This window comes from Pelodiscus sinensis, chromosome 3, assembly GCF_052426305.1.
Source record: "Pelodiscus sinensis isolate ZL-2025 chromosome 3, ASM5242630v1, whole genome shotgun sequence".
NCBI classification, from domain to species: domain Eukaryota; kingdom Metazoa; phylum Chordata; order Testudines; family Trionychidae; genus Pelodiscus; species Pelodiscus sinensis.
The window spans coordinates 5,739,420-5,760,070 of record NC_143054.1 but is presented as its reverse complement, the minus strand read 5'-3'; the positions used below and the strand labels follow the sequence as shown (position 1 = coordinate 5,760,070).

The 20,651-nt window shown below is 46.3% G+C and overlaps 1 protein-coding gene across 3 annotated transcripts in view; it reads left to right on the top strand.

Moving 5' to 3' along the window:
• The window catches only part of MSRA (methionine sulfoxide reductase A), a 420,629-nt gene that overhangs the window by 376,396 nt on the left and 23,582 nt on the right, over window positions 1–20,651 (top strand). The window contains exon 6 of one of the 3 annotated variants that reach the window (XM_089776989.1): window positions 11,437–11,592. The exons of the other annotated variants lie outside the window; for them this stretch is intronic. Within the exon in view, the coding sequence (XP_089633115.1) occupies window positions 11,437–11,577 (141 nt within the window). The 3' untranslated portion in view covers window positions 11,578–11,592. Of the gene's footprint in view, window positions 1–11,436; window positions 11,593–20,651 lie in introns of those variants that run through there. 3 annotated transcript variants of the gene reach the window in all.

Below are 20,651 nucleotides of genomic sequence, written 5' to 3'. Positions count from 1 at the left end.
AAGAATTTGACGTATAGCACATGTGATCTATAACACAGACCCACAAGCATTAGATCCTTTGTGACAGTTCACTTGAAAAAAATAGTAAATCTGTATAGTGCTGGTTCCTTTGGTTTCCTCTTTTCCTTCCTCCTTGGGAGAAAGTGGGAGGTGTAATACCCACACAAGATACTTTTTATCATTTTTTTTAGTGAACTATATTTAATGGACCCCTTTAACTTTATGTGACGATCTTGTTGCTGTAAGTCATGCCAAGAATCAAACTTCTCTCGGGACTTTTCTGGCCAGTCAGAAAGGAGCATTTTGTGATTTGGGCCCCGTGGCTATTTTATTGCATGGAAAGTGCGTCCGTTAAATGCCTAGCATATACGCATACATTATGCATTGTGGCTGCTTGGCAACCAGAGGGAGTTTGGCTAGCCTGTGGGAGAGACCCGAAGGAGTCGAGTGCAGCATTAGTGTAAATTTCCCATGGTTCAGAGGGAAGCTCATTACTGAACTGGCTTGTGCCTCTCATTCATTTACAGTAACACTTTAAATATTTAATCAGTATCTCCTCCTTTCTTGTCACTGCCATTTTTCGTTGATTGATCTTTTTGAAGGGGCGGGGCCGAGCATTGGGCAGCTGGGTCGTAGTGGGATTCAGTCAGTAAGAGTAAGAGTAAGCCATTGTGCAGTTAAATGAGGCTGCCTATAGTATGTTTCATTCAAGGCTCTTGGTGCGTTTCACAAGCTAGTTCAAGGTGAATGGTAAAGCTGTTGCTAAAAATGAACAGCTTCGTTAAGGTCCCAAAAGAGTGGAAGGAGAAAAGAGTTGATTCTTCCGCTGCTGCTTAAAAATTATTGCTGTGGCTTAAACAGGATTACCTCCTTCTTAAAGTCCCAAATGCTCTGAATTACAGACTACCTGGGTTCTCTGCCAAAATGAGAGGCATAATGAGTACCATAAATGGAGTTAATAGGACTTTAGCATGGACAAGAACACTCAGTCTGGCAGAGAAACTGGGTTGTCCGTATTTCAGATTATTCAAGAGTCTAAGGAGATGTTCCCAAGTGGCGGTATCTCAAGGCACTCATTATGTTGAACAATGTCTATAAATTACCTCTCTGACACTTTACTGCCTCTCTATCAAGTAGAGTCAGGAAGTAGCAATGTCACTATTTTACAAGTGGACAAAATGAGACACAAAGGAAATAAGAGTCTGAGCCAAACTCTCATTGACTTCAGTAGGCTTTGCATCAGCAGAAAGTGCACAGTTTTGCACAGCAACCCAGTGGCAGTGACAGTCAGAAACTGTGATCCTGGGCACGACGTACAAGACAGTTCCTTATGAAGAGTGCCCTGACCAACGCCTTCCTAGGCCGGGTCTGCATTTTATTCATTTTCTTAAATCTGGGTTTTGACTAAGCAGAATTAGACTCAGATTCCGTGCTATACAACTGGTTGTTTTGCACAATTTAAATCACCTGTTAAAGCTATGTGCACACATTGTGGGTTGAAAATGACTCAAACATAGTAATGTGATATTTCCCGAGAAGGAGTGTTGTTTGGTTCTTAGATCTATAGATCACATTTCCCCTCAGCCAGCACCAGAAAATTCTTGACCCAACTCCGCCAAGAAAACCTGCCCACATGTCCTGTTAAGCAAGTGTGTCAAAATCAACAAATATGATTCTTAGTTTGCGTTCAGTTTAGAATAAAACGTGGGTGTACGTGGTCTCTGTTAGACCCCAGGAATCTCAGTGTTCTTTGCCAAGAGATAGGTGAGATACTAGCAGGACACTGTGTGGAGAAGAAAAAACAGTGAAGGTAAATCTTTTCTTTTCAATTCTCAAAACTGTAGGTCCATGTCATGCCATGGATTTCTAAGCAGAGCTTCCCACTGTTCAACTGAGTCTGTTGTTGGGACAAAACTCTGGTAGGCTAGACAGTTGACAACAGTGGGTCGGATCCAAAGAAGAGGGGCCCCCTATGGAGAAATAGGATTTCACTGTAGAACAGATCACAGGATTAGTCCCCCAACTTCATGGATCCACATGAGACTGGGTCCATTCATGCACGGTGAATGTTCTGGTGACCCGGGGATGGACAACGAATGTGGAAATTACGCTAAAAATGCACATTCCCCACATGAAATTAAACCAGCCCCACATTCCTCTGAACTTTTATTGTTTTACGTTCTGTGGATTCCCTGAGAAATGTTAAAATACTGGATAACAGATGTAAAATTAAACTCTTCCGATGTTATCTGTCTCTACTCTGTTTATTTTAAAGACAAGTATCACCGTTTATCTGAAATGACAAGGAGAAAAAACCCAAAAAGAACCTTTCCTTTTCCTAAGTAACGTAGTGTGAAGTGGTATCTCACAAGTGGTTTTGTTCAAGTCAAATTGATCTAGTACAGGGGAGTGTGAAAGCTGGGATCAAGTTCTGTGGGTACATGTGACCATGGTTGTATAGGGATATTTATTTTTAATACAGTACATAGGTAATGCTATTGTTTATTATACAATATGATCCCCAGCCTTTGATCTCAAAGGCTAGTATCTCCTAACTACAAGGACTAGTGTCTATCAGCCTTCATTTATGTTATTACCATTTAAGTAACAGGCTCTGAATCCCGTTAAATTGCAGAGACAAATGCTGCCTGTTGTCATTATTGATGATATATGTCCTTGATACAAGTGCCTGTATTTCAAGGAGAGAACTATTCATCTAATCGTCCAATGCTGACATTCTTTGCACCCTTCATTTTATTTTTGCGTGTTAAGTGGTGGAGTCTCTGAATGAAGATGTAACATTTCAATTACTCCTCTCTATTCTTCTTTGGAAGCTATCGAGTGATAAGAGCTTTGATTATAGACAAAAATACCACCTCAAAGGCTCAATTATTACAGATGACATTAAAATCTTATTCTTTTATTACTGTTAAGGATTCGACTTCAGAATTCCTGTGTGACTTCTGCCAAAGAGTTTCATGGCTGTTAAAAATCTTTGAGAGGATTGCAGAGTTTGACTGATTGTTAAAGTTTAAGGGCATGAGGTTTATAGTGAAAACATTTTGCTGATGCAGATCCTCCTCTGTGTCTTACCACTGACCGCAGTGAGTGATCTTTTGTCTACGCTGCCAACACTTACTAAAAAGTCAGATTCTCTTAATAGAAGGTCTCCCGTTCTTTCCTGCTTTCCTTCTGGATTGAGTTCAGAGACTGTTGGTTTAGAACGTCCAACCCTCAAAGAACATAGGGTGTGTCTACACTACAGCACTAATTCAAACTAACTTAATTCGAATTAGTTAATTTGAACGAAGCTAATTTGAACTAGTGCATCTAGACCTAAAAACAAGTTCGAATTAGCATGTCCACATTGAGTGGACCCTGAACCAAAGTTAAGGATGGCCGGAAGCAGTGCCGGCAGGGCATCAGGTTAGGACTGGAGCTGCTGTCTCAGGCTAGCCGAGGGCTGTGCTTAAAGGGACCTAACCCCCACCCCGGACAGACAATTCTCAGGGTTCCCCACTTGCTTGTCTACCTCGATGAGGGACAGCAAAACAGTCCTGTCTTGGAGTGCCTACACTCGGCACATCACAGCACTCGGCTATCAGCCCGGCTGCACTTGCTGCAGGCTGCCATCCGGGGGGGTTAATCAGGGGGCTGTCAGGATCCAGGAGGCCCTGCAGGAGAGCTTCCACCCCGAGGAGCCTGCAGAGCCACCCCAGTCCTCCCCATCAGGGGCTCGTGCCCCATTCCTCCCTCACCTCCTTCCACTTAACACTCCTTAGCCCCCCTTCCTGATGTACAAAATAAAAGACCCGTGTGTTCAAGCATAGAAACTTTCTTTATTTAACAAAACTGGGGGGAGGGGGGATTAACCTCTGGGGAGACTGGAAAAAGGAGGTGGGAGAGGAGAAGAGAGAGGGTGAGAGAGGGGAGGGGGAAACCTGGGAGGAGGGAGCTGGAAGGGGGAAGCCAGGGGAAGAAGGAGGAGGGGAAGTATCAAACTATGGTACGCCATATCTTCAGTACTGTGTACAGATGTGATCTCCTCACCGCAGAAAAGATATTTTGGCCTTGGAAAGGGTTCAGAAAAGGGCAATTAAAATGATCAAGGGTTTGGAACAGGTCCCATATGAAGAGAGGCTAAAGGGACTGGGACTTCTCAGCTTAGAAAAGAGGAGACTGAGGGGGGATATGATAGAGGTCTATAAAAGCATGAGTGGTGTGGAGAGGGTGCATAAAGAAAAGTTCTTCATTAGTTCCCATAATAGAAGGACTAGAGGACACCAAATGAAATGAATGGGTAGCAGGCTTCAAAGTAATAAAAGAAAGTTCTTCTTCACAAAGCAAATAGTCAACCTGTGGAACTCCTTGCCACAGGAGGCTGTGAAGGCTAGAACTAGAACAGAGTTTAAAGAGAAGTTAGATAAAGTCATGGAGGTTGGATCCATGGAGTGCTATTATTCAGGAGGTAGGAACAGTGTCCCTAGCCTCTGTTTGTGGAAGGCTGGAGATGGATGGCACGAGACAAATGGCTTGGTCATTGTCTTTGGTCCATCCCCTCCGGGGAAGCTGGTGTTGGCCACTGTCGGCAGACAGGCCACTGGGCTAGATGGACCTTTGGTCTGACCCAGTACAGCCTGTCTTATGTTCTAAGCTCAGGGTCGGGAGTCTCACTGGAGCACCTTGATTTTCACGCAAACCTGCTCCTGGGTTCGCATGTGGCCTTTGGTGGCCAGGCTGGCAGCTATTCTGCCCTAGATGGCCGCTTTCCTGTGCCTAGGGCGGAGGTCGTGGACGTTGGAGGCCTCCCCCCAAACCTGGATGAGGTCCACGATCTCCGCACTAGACCAGGCGGGCGCCCAGCTCTTGCGGCCCCGGGCAGGCTCCTAGGAGCCACCAGCCTGTTCTCGGGAAGAGGCGGAGGGCTGGGTGGCAGCGGGTAGCTGGCTCGTGCCGTGCCAGGTGCAGGGTCTGCTGGCTGGGTGCTGGCAGGTTTGCACCTGGCACGGGCACCGTAGCCAGCCCGTGCCCCTTTAAGGGCTCCAGGGCCGGGAGGGGGGCAGACGAGTTTCCCTGGTGGTGCCCAGAGTGGCCACCAGGGCAAGCTGGGGAGAGCTAGCCTCCCACTAGTTCAAATTAAGTGGCTACACAGCCCTTAATTTGAACTACTTAATTCAAACTAGGCTTTAGTCCTTGTAGAATGAGGTTTACCTAGTTTGAATTAAGCGCACCGCTAGTTCGAATTAAGTTCGAACTAGCGGTTTGCCTGTGTAGCGCCTATGAGAGTTAATTTGAACTAATGGCTGTTAGTTCGAATTAACTTTGTAGTGTAGACATACCCATAGTTTCTTGAGGTCAAGAAGCAGAATATTGTGGGAATTGTCTGAGCACTTTAACTGCAAAAAACAAGAATTTTCTCTAACTGACATAGATGATATAGAACGGTTGACATAAAATTCACCCTTTGGTCTGAAATTCCACCTGCTATTGTACAAATGGCGCTGAAAATTGAAAAATTTGTTTTTCTGTTTTTCCCAGTTTATTTTGCGCATTGGGTGGTGCCTTGTGCATATTCAGTTTCCCCTGTAGGCTCAGGGTAGGTTTACACAGTATTTTTAACCCACAATAGCTAGTCTCAATGCTTGAGTCTCAGCACTGGGTGTGATGTACTGTCCCCTGCACAGTGGCACTTACACCACTTACAAGCCTGGTCTATACTAGACCAGGAAGATTGGCTTACGGTACGCAACTCCAGCTACACAAAATCCATAGCTGGAGTAGACTTACCTTAAGCCGAGTCTTGGTGGCGTCCACACAGTGGGAGACTGATGGGAGCAAACACTCCCATCGGCGTCTCTTACTCCTAGCAAAAGGAGGGGTACTAGACGCTGGTAGAGGCTACCCTCAACGTTCAGTTTACAGGTCTATACTAGACCCACTAAATCGAATGCTAGAAGATTGATCAATCTTGGGGTAAGTATAGACATGCCCTACAGAGAGCAAGAATACGTGTTCTCTACAGCCTTAGCTGAGCGCCAGCTGGTTTTTAGCTCATGCACAAACTTTCAAGCTCCAGAGGTCCCAGGTTCAGTTCCCCCTATCGGCGTTACATAAACATAATGGCTACGTCTAGACTGGCATGATTTTCCGCAAATGCTTTTAACGGAAATGTTTTCCGTTAAAAGATTTGCAGAAAAGAGCGTCTAGATTGGCACGGACGCTTTGCCGCAAAAGCACTTTTTGTGGAAAAGCATCTGTGCCAATCTAGACGCGCTTTTGCGCAAAAAAGCCCCGATCGCCATTTTCGCAATCAGGGCTTTTTTGCGCAAAACAAATGTGAGCTGTCTACAGTGGCCCTTTTGCGCAAAAGGACTTTTGCCCGAACAGGAGCAGCATAGTATTTCTGCAAGAAGCACTGATTCCTTACATGAGATCGTCAATGTTCTTGCAGAAACTCAAGCAGCCAGTGTAGACAGCTGGCAAGTTTTTCCGCAAAAGCAGCTGCTTTTGTGGAAAAACTTGCCAGTCTAGACACAGCCAGTGACTTGGTCTCTGAAAACCACCCTGCTCCTGAGGCTTCAAAGTATGACTGTTTATGCTGCTGCTTTTTAGCACGGTAGTTCACATCCCAGGCTGTAGACGTGGGCTCGGATTTGCCACGGCAGATTTTAAAATGCAGTGTTGATGTACCCTTGGTCGGTTTCCTGTGTTTTGTGTGGGTGTTTCAAATAGCGACATGAGAACGAAAAGCACTTGAAAAATTAAGGGTGTAATTGTGAACCCATAAAACCTGGCAGATAGATTCAGGGGCAGGTATAGTACCCGAGAGTATAGGGGTATAGACCTGTACACTGCAGTTAAACACCTGGGGCTGGCCTGTGTCGGCTGTCTCAGGCTTGCAGGGCACGGACTGGGGGCTCTAAAATGGTGGTGCAGACATTCCAGCTTGGGCTCTGGACCCTCCTACTCGTGGGGTCCCAGCCTTGTCTTCTAGCCCAGGCCCAAATATCTGCACCATCATTTTATAGCCCTTGACGCAAAGCCCTGTGGGTATGTCTACACTGCCACCCTAGTTCGAACGAGGGTGGCTAATGTAGGCATTCGAACTTGCAAATGAAGCCCAAGATTTAAATATCCCGGGCTTCATTTGCATGTTCCCGGGCACCGCCATTTTTAAATGCCCTGTAGTTCAAACTACCTGCCCGCGGCTACACCTCCTTGCAGGAAGAACAATGGTAGTTCGAATTAGGAGCTTTAATTTGAACTACCTAGTCCTTGCCGCGTGTAGCTGCGGGCAGGTAGTTCAAACTACAGGTCATTTAAAAATAGCGGCACCCGGGAACATGCAAATGAAGCCCAGGATATTTAAATCCCGGGCTTCATTTGCAAGTTCGATTGCCTACATTAGCCACCCTAGTTCGAACTAGGGTGGGAGTGTAGACATACCCTATGAAACTGAATTAGCTGGGCTAATGGTGGCTGTTTAATTGCAGACTCGACATCCTTGAGGCCAGACTGGTAGCACTGCCTATTATGAAGAGCGCCTCACACTTCCCAGTTTATGATTCTTTTTCTCTTGCATAGAACTTCATCCAACTTTAACCATTTGGGCTGAAATTGTCCACACGAGGTGTCTGCCTCAGGGCAAATTTCACTGTTCAAAGCTTCAGCCCAAACAGTTTGGTTGTTTCTATGAACAAAACTAAAGAAAAAACATGTTGCTTTGAAATGTTAACAAATATACTGACAGCCTCTTCTGTGAGAGGATGGCGTACCCCGAGGCTTTGGAGCAGGAACTTGCCGTTTGGCTGGAGGAAGCCTGTGTATCAGGGATGAGCCATTTGCTGTTCTTGTGAACATCCCTCCAAGTCTGGCCACGTTATATGAATCTTCCAAAAAAAATCTCAGTTTGCACGTGCTCAGTAGAGGCTTCTAAGAATTGAGCAGCTAAAATCTCCAAAGATTCCATCCACCTTGGGCCTGGCCTAACTCATCTCCCCTCCTCCCAGTGCTGACCAAACGATCCCCTCAGAGCAATGATCATGCGCTGCCCCCTCACGGCTCTGACGTGGCCAAACTTCCCGGCTGTCCTGCAATTTCAGCTCCTGCACGTGCTGGACCATTGAACACTTTGTATGGTGAGGTTGCTGAACGTCATTGAACACAATCATAAATCCTGAATTTGATGGCAACCACGTCAGACCAGGGGGTACTGCTGCACCGCCAGCACCCCTAGTTCCAGCACCCATGCTTTGGGCTGGAGAGGGGCTGGATCCTACCTTCCTGTCTCCTGTGCTCTCCACAACCCACTTTGTTGGCCCCCGGGCAATGTGGAAGAGGGAGCCGCGTGACCTGAATCCTGAGGAGGGAAACATCAAAGCAGAGGAAGGAAAGGAGCAGGTCAGGATGAGGAGCCTCAAGAGCCTGAGACTAGAGAGGGAGCGAAGGAAGAGAGAAGCTGTGACTGGGAGTTGTTTGGGGTGACTGGAGGTGGGAGCTAAGAGGAGGAAGTGGAGCCCGGGGTTGCTTGTACAGGGAGACTGGAACTCAGATGTGTATGAGGGAGGAAGAGACTGGAGCCCAGGACAGGAGCTAGGGAAGAGATGAGGACGGATCTGCAGTGAGGAAAACGGGAGAGAGGATTGGGAGCTAATTGGCAATGAGGGAGGGGAGATGAGAAGAGATGGGGAGACTGAGATTGGGTGGACAAGGGGACCGGGAATCTGGGGAACGGACCTGATGAGGAGCTGAGGTGTGGCCAGAGAACTGGTATTAGTAGGCTGAGAAGAGGTGGCAATGTCATTAGGGTCCTTTCCTCTGGCCTGGTCTGGTCAGAAAATCTTTCAGGATTAGGATAAAGGTCTGAGGCCCCAGTAGATGACTGAGGTGTCAGCCACGAAGGAGAAGCCCAATTAGGTCTAATATCCAACACACCCATTTTGATTCATTGATTTTTTCAGTCTCGGCTGTTCTTGTTGACCAGGCCTGATCTTCGAGTTGATATCAGGAGGCTTTTTCATTTGGACTTCTGTCTCCCTTGTGTACTTTTTCCCACCTATATTTGGCATTATAGGATATTGTGACATCTTAGCTGTGAAACCTACTGGCCTCTAGTGCGGGCAACATGTAAAAGATGATAACCGACTATTACCATTGGCTGTCTTCTTGGTGCAAGTGGAAGAGCTTCGCAGATCTAAAGGTTCCAGCCCTCCCATGAGTCATGGGGGCGTCAATAGGTTGCCACATGATGGATCTGTTTCCTCACTTTGGTTTTATTAAACACTAGGAAATGACACAAAATACGTGAAACGATCACTATTAACATTGCAAAGCCAGGTACTCAAAGTTAGAAAATGACGGAATTACCTTTGTCTGCACAAGCTAAATTCAACCCTTTGTGTGCATGTGTTATGCGACAACCTTTAATGGCAGGATCATATACTATTCCTTAGGAATGCTAATGTGTAGTTGATTACACAATTAACCGATAAACCTGGGTTTATCGGTTAATCCTGCTGACTACACACAGTGCCCCCTGCTGCCTCTGTATCAGAGGCAGTAAGTCAGGGGGAGGGGAGGCAGGAGCCATGAGCATCGGATCCCATGGAGCTGCCTGTCCCTCCAGCCCCCCACCCCGTGCTGCTGCCTCTGATAGAGAGGCAGCAATGCAGCGGGTAAGGGGGTAGGCAGGAGCCGGTACATGAAGGTAACCGGCTTTCAAGCTGGCTACCCGCACATATTGGCTCCCACAGAGCCACTTGCTCCACTGTGCTGCTGCCTCTCTACCAGTGTGGGGAGGACAAGTGGGAGCTGACACACGTGGCTTTTAAGCCAGCTCTCTGTGTGTGCCAGTGTCAGGGAGCCACCAAGCCCCCCCTCTCCTTTCTGCCTCCCACAGAGGTAGTGGGGGGTGGCAGGGGCAGGCAGGCACCAGTGCTTGGGGGAGAGCTGGCTCTCCCACACTCCCCAGCTCCCCAGCACTGCCTCCCCGTTCTCCGCTGCTGCTACCTCTATCTGCCACCCTCCCTCAAGCTACTACCTCTTTCTGGGATGCCATCTCTGCCTCTGATAGGGAGGCAGCAGTGCAGGGTCGCAGGGGTGTCGCCAGGAGTGGGGCCAGGAGCACACTGGCTGCCAGCTCACCCCCAGGGACTAGCCAATAGTCGTGTAACCGCTACGATTTGACGCAGTTATGTGATTATTAAATTAATCGATATCTGACATCCCAACTATTTCTCCATTGTTGACAGTGTCCCCTATGGGACCAAATAGAGCTAGACTCTGATGTATACACAGTCCCTGTCTAGGAGGTGGGCTGTAGAGCCATACCCACCCTGTCCCTCCTCCCCCAATGGCATGGTTCCTCTTCACACACTCTCCCACCTGGAGCTTCTGAGCACACACAGGGACTTGGCAGTCTCCATCGGCCATAAGGACTGCACCGATTGGTCCCCTCAGCGCGCTGATCCTGCCCCATGTTTGGTGCAGACCCTGGGCTGGACGATGGTCTCCCCCCTTTCTCTCCAGGTGACTTGCACCCCAGCAGAAGAAAGGCACAAGCAATATGCTCTTGTGGAGGCCAGGCAAGGCCATGGGCAGGACTTTTTCTGTGGCTCACATAGGGCCAGATTTTGATACCACTGCACACACCAAGTAGCTCACTCTGGGAGTGGTGCCACTGAAATGCTGGGCACATTAACATGGTCTGAGTTGGGGTCTCACAATGTGGCCCATTGTTAACAGCGGACACTGCTGGGTGCAGTATGTAGAGGTAGGGTCCTTTTTCCTCCTCTCCTGTATTTCATTTTTAATTTCAAGCGAAAGCCTGTAGTGTACACCAGCTCTCTAAGAAGAAAAAGCTCTGGAAGGACAATAACATTGTCAAACTCTTGAATACAATGAGCCCGCTGTTAGATTTTTCTCTAACAAACCCAGCGAGTGTTAATTTCTCCCCCATGGTTCGGTATCAGAAATGAACACGACGCATACCCTGTTTTTAAAATCAAGCCACTTTCCTGTACTCTTTGTAATTATTTTTCCCCCTGTTGCTAGAATTCAAGAGTTTTTTTTTTTTAAAAGGAGAAAAGACCATAACGTTTAGTGTCAGTAATCACTAGCCCATCTGCTCAGGCTTTCTGCTTCCAACATGCCGTTCTCAGCTGCAGAACATTCAGCTTACAGCTCTTCTTCCTCTCAGTAGCAGAGATGCCAGCAGTCCTTAAACTGTAACAGCATGTGCGAGGAGTTTTCAATTCAGCTGGAATTAAAAAAAAAGAGGCAAAAGCATTAGTTAGGATTTTTCACTGTGTTGTATCAAAGAGTGGTCTGTTCCCAGGTGTAAATTGCTTTCTGCTCTGTATTTTGTATGGGGGGGAAAGGGAGAGGAGATTAAAAATAAAATATTCAAATATATTTGAATATTTTACGATCCACCAGGCAGATTTCGTCCCTGATGTAACTCCATGGACTTTCTGGACTTCCATCAAGGATGAATTTGGCCCATATTTCCAGTGCACACAGAGCTGCAGTTTCTCCTCCTGGGCGTGTATTCCCAGTACCAGTTCTCTGAGGCTCTGAGACAGGTACAGTAGGTTCCTACTCTCATGGACGGTCACGCTGGACCTTGGTACACCTCTGCTATCCACAGTCTCTCCTTCCCTGGCTATATCTGATCCATAGAATCATAGAATAATAGGACTGGAAGGGACCTCGAGAGGTCATCGAGTCCAGCCCCCCGCCCTCAAGGCAGGACCAAGCTCCACCTACACCATCCCTGACAGATGTCTATCTAACCTGTTCTTAAATATCTCCAGAGAGGGAGATTCCACCACCTCCCTTGGCAATTTATTCCAATATTTGACCACCCTGACAGTTAGGAATTTTTTCCTAATGTCCAATCTAAACCTCCCTTGCTGCACTTTAAGCCCATTACTCCTTGTCCTGTCCTCAGAAACCAAGAGGAACAAATTTTCTCCTTCCTCCTTGTGACACCCTTTTAGATATTTGAAAACCGCTATCATGTCCCCCCTTAATCTTCTTTTTTCCAAACTAAACAAGCCCAGTTCATGAAGCCTGGCTTCATAGGTCATGTTCTCTAGACCTTTAATCATTCTTGTCGCTCTTCTCTGTACCCTTTCCAATTTCTCCACATCTTTCTTGAAATGTGGCGCCCAGAACTGGACACAGTACTCCAGCTGAGGCCTAACTAGTGCAGAGTAGAGCGGCAGAATGACTTCACGCGTTTTGCTTACAACACACCTGTTGATACAACCTAGAATCATATTTGCTTTTTTTGCAACAGCATCACACTGTTGACTCATATTCAACTTGTGGTCCACTATGACCCTAGATCCCTTTCCGCCATGCTCCTTCCTAGACAGTCGCTTCCCATCTTGTATGTATGGAACTGATTGTTCCTTCCTAAGTGGAGCACTTTGCATTTCTCTTTATTAAACCTCATCCTGTTTACCTCTGACCATTTCTCTAACTTGCTAAGGTCATTTTGAATTATGTCCCTATCCTCCAAAGAAGTCGCAACCCCACCCAGTTTGGTATCATCTGCAAACTTAATAAGCGTACTCTCTATCCCAATATCTACATCATTGATGAAGATATTGAACAGTACGGGTCCCAAAACAGACCCTTGAGGAACTCCACTTGTTATCCCTTTCCAGCAGGATTTAGAACCGTTAACAACAACTCTCTGACTACGGTTATCCAGCCAGTTATGCACCCACCTTATCGTGGCCCTATCTAAGTTATATTTGCCTAGTTTATCAATAAGAATATCATGCGAGACCGTATCAAATGCCTTACTAAAGTCTAGGTATATGACATCCACCGCTTCTCCCTTATCCACAAGGCTCGTTATCTTATCAAAGAAAGCTATCAGATTAGTTTGGCATGACTTGTTCTTCACAAACCCATGCTGGCTATTCCCTATCACTTTATTACCTTCCAAGTGTTTGCATATGATTTCCTTAATTACCTGCTCCATTATCTTCCCTGGGACAGATGTTAAACTGACCGGTCTATAGTTTCCTGGGTTGTTTTTATTCCCCTTTTTATAGATGGGCACAATATTTGCCCTTTTCCAGTCTTCTGGAATCTCCCCTGTCTGCCATGATTTTTCAAAGATCATAGCTAAAGGCTCAGATACCTCCTCTATCAGCTCCTTGAGTATCCTGGGATGCATTTCATCAGGACCTGGTGACTTGCTGACATCTAACTTTCCTAAGTGACTTTTAACTTGTTCTTTGTGTATCCTATCTTCTAAACTTACCCTCTCTCTGCTTGTATTCACTACGTTAGGCACACCTCCAGACTTCTCAGTGAATGGAGGTGGACTATTTCAGGAGTTCCCAGACTGTTTACTACAGCAACCCACCCAACAGCATTTTGTCCTTTTTGGGGATCCATCATCACATCATAGAATAGAATAGAATCCTAGAACTGGAAGGGACCTCGAGGTCATTGAGTCCAGTCCCCTGCCCTCACGGCAGGACCAAGCACCAACTAGATCACCCCTGACAGGTGTCTGTCCAAACTGCTCTCAGATATCTCCAATGATGGAGATTCTACAACCTCCCAGGCGACTAATTCTCCACTGCTGGCTCCTGCCATTTCCTCCGCCATGCTGCCCGAACCTCTCTCCCCAAGCTGTTGCCTGTGGGTGGAGCTAGCGGTCAGGTGCGGGGCAAACATGCTAGGGGGCAGTGACAGGCAACCCACCTCAACCCTTCCCACAACCTACTGGTGCCTCGGGGCCCGCTCTTGGGGAAACACTAGGCTATTCCAAACCTCAGTTACCTGACCGACAGGCCAGGCCCGCTGTGGGGTCCAGTGTACGAATCTGAATGAGATGCTGAGGGCACCGCCCAGCCATAGGCCGGCAAATTGACATTGTTGCCCGAAAAGGAAGCAAGGGAACTCTGACTCAGCTGTTCATGCGCCTGCCCCGAGGCCTATCAGACAGCACTGCCTCGCCCTCCCTCTCAGAATGGAGAGGATGCACTTAGGCTATATGACTAATTTAGAGGGCAAAAGGCAGCATGAATTTGCTTGTATTGTTCTTGAGCGTTTTTGCATCACTGAATCTGAAGGCCGTCGCTCCTGCCTCATCTGGTCATTTCTCGTGGAAATAGAACCCAGCCACCCAGTGTATGCATTTAAATCCAAATGAAAAAAGCATTTGGCGTTGATGGACCCCATTTAGTTCCCATCTACCGCTGCCAAGCCTCCACAGAGCCAGAGTGAATTCAAAGCTCGTGAGGGTTGTCCCGGGAGGCCTAAATCTATTTGCTTCCGGAGACAACTCTGCATTAAAACAAATATTGTCTGACCAAAGGTATTAGCTGTAAACTAGATAAGAACATAAGAACGGCCATATTGGGTCAGACCAAAGCTACATCTAGCCCAGCCAGTGTCCTGTCAGCTGACAGTGACTAATGCCAGGCGCCACAGAGGGAGTGAATCAAACAGGGAATCCTCACGTGATCCCTCTCCACTCACTCATTTCCAGACAGAAAGAGGCTGGGGACATCATTCCTACTCATCCTGGCTAATAGACATTGATGGACCTAACCTCCGTGAATTTATCTAGCTCTTGTTTGTACCTTGCTCAGGTGCGTCTACATTGCACCGTAGAATCATAGAACACTAGAACTGGGAGGGGCCTCGAGAGGTCATCGAGTCCAGTCTCCTGCCCTCACGGCAGGACCAAGTACCATCTAGATCATCCCTAACAGGTGTCTGTCCAACCTGCTCTTAAATATTTTCAGTGATAAAGACTCCACAACCTCCCTGGGCAATTTATTCTAGTGCTTAACCACCCTGACAGGAACTTTTTCCTAATGTCCAACCTAAACCTCCCTTGCTGCAGTTTAAGCCCATTGCTTCTTGTTCTATCCTCAGAGGCAAAAAGAATATTTTTTCTCCCTTGTCCTTGCAGCATCCTTTTAGATACTTGAGAACTGCTGTCATGTCCCCTCCTAGTCTTCTCTTTTCTAAGCTAAACAAGCCCAATTCTTTCAGGCTTCTCTCAAAGCTCGTGTTTTCTAGGCCTTTAATCATTCTTGTTGCTCTTCTCTGGACCTTTTCCAATTTCTCCACATCTTTCTTGAAAAGTGGTGCCCAGAACTAAACACAATACTGCAACTGAGGCCTCATCAGCACATGCCTTACTTTAAAAATACGACCCTAAACGAATGCTATTTTCCATTAGCCCACTCTCAGGCCATTCTGAATTACATTCATTATTTCCATGACCGACTGGGCCAGATTCTCTTCTAGTATAAAATCTGCATAGTTCAATTGACTTCAGTGGAGATGCACCAATTTGCACCATATGCCAATCTGGCCATTGGAATTGGGTGCCTTAACTGACTACTACTGACTGGGAACCAACATGACTAACAGCCAGGATTCTCTGAATATTTTAACTAGTTAAGAAGAATTATTTTTTGTGAGGCTCTCTCAGGATGTGTGTCATGTAAATGCTATTATTATCTAACTAGTCTCTGATTACAGATGGCAATGTACTTCTTGTCTGAAGTTTTATATCGTTTTTTTTAAACTCTTTTCCTACTAAACCTTGGAACTAAAGGGTCATGTAACACACAGTTCCAATTACAGTTGGTGAACAGTGAACATTTGTAGGTTTTGCAGTGATAAAACTGTTGAGATTTCAGGTGTAAAATATTACCTAAAGTGTCCATTAAATCACAGCAAAAAGAACAGAGTGGTGCCTTCTGTGAAGCTCATGTTCTCTAGACCTTTAATCATTTGTGTTGGTCTTCTCTGGACCATCTCCAATTTCTCCATCTTTCTTGGAATGTGGTACCCAGAACTGGACACAGTACTCCAGTTGAGGCCTAATCAGTGCAGAGTAGAGCGGAAGAATGTCTTCTCACGTCTTGCTTGCAACACTCCCATTAATGCAGCCCAGAATCATGTTTGCTTTTTTTGCAATAGCGTCACACTGTTGACTCGTATTTAGCTTGTGGTCCACTATGACCCCTAGATCCCTTTCTGCAGTACTCCTTCCTAGACAGTCGCTTCCCATTCTCCATGTGTGAAACTGATTGTTCCTTCCCAAGTGGAGCACTCTGCATTCATCTCCACTAAGCCCCATCCCATTTACCTTAGACCATTTCTATAATTTGTCCAGATCATTTTGAATTATGACCCTGTCCTCCAAAGCACTTGCAACCCCTCCCAGCTTGATATCATCCACAGACTTAACAAACGTACTTTCTATGTCAATGTCTAACTTGAAAGAAGACAGGCAATTTGAGCTACACAAATTGCCTAACTGATTTTGATGCTATTTCGAAATAGCTTATTTCATCATTTGGCACTGTCTACACAGCACCAAATTTCGAAATAAAGCAATCTTCTGAAATGTCCCTTACTCCTCATAGAATGAGGTTTACAGAGACGTGGGAATAGTGAGCCCGAACTAATGGGCTTCCTCCGAAGATGCGGGATAGCTATTTCAGGATACCCCGGTATTCCGAAATAGTGTTGCAGCGTAGACATAGCCCTAAAGTCCTAGTCTTCACAACCGCCTCTGGCAAGGAGTTCCACAAGTTAACTCTGTGCTACATGAAGAAAAATGTCCTTTTGTTTGTGGCTCTGCTCCGAGAAGTAACTCAGTGAAAATGGCTTTGTGGGTTTCCATATATGTCTGACTCCCAGTCAAATGTATTCACCTTGCAAGCAAAAGAGATGTTGGGTGAATACTCAGCCTGAGAGCTATGATTCAAGCTGTGTTTTTTCCTGCTTTTGCATCGCCACAAGTAATCCTGCTCCAGCTGAAATATATTATAGGTGTAGTTCAGTGTTTCTCAACCAGTGGTACAAGTACCCTCAGAGGTACTCGAGAGGAGTCTGGGGGGTACATCAACACAACTGAAATTTGGAGAAAACTGAATTTTTGTTTTAAGTTTTACCGCGCTTTATTAGTTTTGTACTTTTTACACCCCCGGGCACCCGGCACATGCGTGGCACTGCCCTGGGCACACAGAGCATGCACGGTGCCACCCCCGCCTGGCCCGGCAGCCCTGCGTGGTGCCCCCTACAATGGGGCGCCCTGGACGGTAGCCCGGTTGGCCCGTATCTTGGGCCGGCTCTAACACCATGCTGGTAAACATTTGCTCCTTATTGCCGGTCAGAATTTGTTCTAGTGTCAGCTTCCAGCCATTGGAACATGTTAGACCCTTTTCTGCTAGATTGAAGAGCCCGTTAACAACTTTGTGTTCCCCATGAAGGTACTTACAAATTGTGATTAATTGCCCCTTCACCTTCTCTTTGATCTACTAAATAGATGAATCTCTGAGAGGATATCACTATCAGGCAGATTTTCTAATCTTTTAATAATTCTAGTGGCTCATCTCTGAACCCTCTTCAGCTTCTCAGCATTCTTCTTGATTGTGTCCACCAGAACTGGAAACAGTAGTTCAACAGTCATTGCCACGGTCAGAGGGAAACAACCTCTCTGCTTCTACTCGAGATCCCCCTGTTAATGCACCTAAAGGATCTCATTAGCATTTTTGTCAAGTATCAGAGGGGTAGCCGTGTTAGTCTGAATCTGCAAAAGCGGCGAGGAGTCCTGTGGCACCTTATAGACTAACTGAAGTGTAGGAGCATAAGCTTTCGTGGGCAAAGACCCACTTCGTCAGATGCATTTTTGGCCAGCTGACTTCCCACCGTTACCCTCCATTTCAGGATCCCTGAAATACCCATTGTCCGATATTGCCTTAAAAATGATTATGAAAAAACAAGTGTGAGTTTGTCCATTTTTAAACCCCGAATTCCCATCATATAAAAAGGCTCCATCTCAGAGGGCAAACGGCTGGCTGCGTACTGCGAAGAAGGCGTCTCAGTTATGCCAGGCGTGACATGTGAGGCAGTAGGGTTGGTTTGGGATGCACAACTACCGCATTATGCAGCTGAAGAAAACCATGCAAGAACTCACCATGGACACAAGATTCAAGGAAAAAGAGAGAGGATGGAACTCGCAGGGCAACAAATCCGCTGTCTCATTAAGAGATTGAGAAACAATCTCTTGGTGGACCTGATCTAAAAACGTGGCTGCTATTCTGTTCCCTAAGGGTATGTCTACACTACCACCCTAGTTCGAACTAGGGTGGTTAATGTAGTCAATCGAAGTTGCAAATGAAGCCCGGGATTTAAATATCCCGGGCTTCATTTGCATCTTGCTGGGCGCCGCCATTTTTAAATCCCCAGTAGTTCGGACTCCGTGCCCGCGGCTACACGCGGCACGGAGTAGGTAGTTCGAATTAGGCTTTCTAATTCAAACTACCATTACACCTCGTTCCAGCCTAATTCGAACTAATTACTCCGTGCCGCGTGTAGCCGCGGGCACGGAGTCCGAACTACCGGGGATTTAAAAATGGCGGCGCCCAGCAAGATGCAAATGAAGCCCGGGATATTTAAATCCCGGGCTTCATTTGCAACTCGATTGACTACATTAACCACCCTAGTTCGAACTAGGGTGGTAGTGTAGACATACCCTAACTGAGGGCAAGTTTGGAGAGGCTGCAGCATCTAGTTGATTGGATACTTGACGGGGACTTTGGAAATCTGGGTTCTTTTCCTCACAGCCTCTGACTCCTTGTGTGGTCTTGGTCAAATCTCTTCTTTCCCCTCTGATTCTGTGTCTGTGTGAGGCTGTAGTAGCAGGGCAAAATATTCTTTACTGCTTTTGTCCAGCCGAGTTTTCAAATGCCCCCAAATCCACCTCTTCCCTTGAGGAAATTATTGCGCAGCATGGAGTTGGCGTTTTTGCATTGGTGCACACAGCTGCGGTGATAACAAACACACACACACACTCTATTCGGAACTCGTCGTGTATTTGTTTTTCCCGGTAGGACCCACCGAGAAGCTATAGTGAACACAACAGAGACAAGCCGCAAAATGGAAACAGTAAATGAAAGGCTGGAGAGGGGGGTGTTTATGCGGCTCTTCCTCAGACGGTTGGCACTGATGAATTCCACTGTGCTGGGGGAGGTGCCCTGTGACCTTTGAAAGGGCATTGAATGCACCATTAGCTTTCCACGCAATTCTGCTTTAAAAAAGAGAGAACTGAAGCCGATACTGGGGAGGAGTGTGAGGGGGGGGCAGCCATCCCCATTTCGCTTTAAACTTCCTATAATAACCTAAATGAACAGTTTTGAGATTCCATAACACTACCCAGTCCCTAATTAGGACATGCTTAAAAAGGAACAGTTGGCATTCCTGTTGGTGTGAGCCATGTGCTACCTGCAGTGGGCCAACTCGCAAACGAAACTGATTTTCCTCTTACCTACGTTCTGCCTTCAGCAGCTGCTCCTAACAGGTGCTTGCTCGCCTCACAGCAGATGGTGACGAAAATGGGTTTGTTGGCAGGTTCCTCCACAAAGCCGCCTTCTTCTCACACATATGGATGTGTATGCAAACATATACGCTCGCTCCCAAGCTTTTGGTTACAAAGGAATTCTACTTCTGACACAAGGGCAGTCACATGCGGTCCCGAGCAGAGTCACTTTTTTGTTCTTGGTCCCTTAGTCTAAAGGCATTTGTGACTTTGCTGCCACATCCAAAACCTGGCAAACACTTGCCCGTGAGTTCAACTCCTTTCCTGCCTCTAAAGGATCAGCCAGTTTGTAGGAATGCATTATTATGCTTAACTATATAGCTTCATATTTACCAGCACCTCTTTCATAACCTGAAGTAGCTTTAATAACAATGAACATGGAAACACAACACCATTCTGCATTGCGATTTTGAGATCTACTGGGGTAACGGTTGACTCAATGTGTTTCTCTTTGCCATCAGTTTCATACAGCATGACACGTAGTTAATGAAACAGCAGTAGCAACACGATTGACCAAATCAATTGCAAATGCAATTGCAACCTTATATAACCAAGACATCTATTCAGCATTCCAAATCGCGCACTGCCTTCTAAACCCCTGCAGCTATATGTGCTAGACATCATCTTCTTCCATCCTCGTCACCTGAAGAGAGACAGCTGTCAAACAAATCCTTCTTTACTTTTTAAATGTGTGTCCTGATTTCGTCTTGTGGGCTTTGCCTGATGAGTCTCATAAACTTTCTCAAAACGATGCAAACGGATGCGAGATTCAGGCGACGAAGGCAGGGATCAAAACATCTTTGCGAGCTCAATTGCTTGTCACGTGAGTAGCACTAGGAAGACTCCATTCTCACTCTGTTTTGCTGTTCATTTTAAACAAACAATTGGAGCCAAGATAACCAGATGAGGGTGGCATCTGGCTCTGTAAATGTTGCCAAGTCACTGCTGCTCCCCATAGCTGGCAGGGAGAAGATATGTTGCAAATGCCAGCTTCTTTCCAAAATATAAAGTGCATCCCATACACTTTCTTTACTTTCTCTGTCTGGCATCTAGGCCAGTCACGTTCCGTTTGCCTTTTTGTTTTGATAAGGGCCAAATTTGGCTCTCGTGTGTGCCAGCACAAATCCAGCGTAATTCTATTGTGAACGTGGAATTTGACTCCTAAAATCTAAAATGGTCTTGTATTTTCAAAGATTACTAAAAGATTTACTTGCCGACAGTTGAATCATGCCAACTTCGTGGCTTAACTTCACTCAAAACATTTCAGTTAATT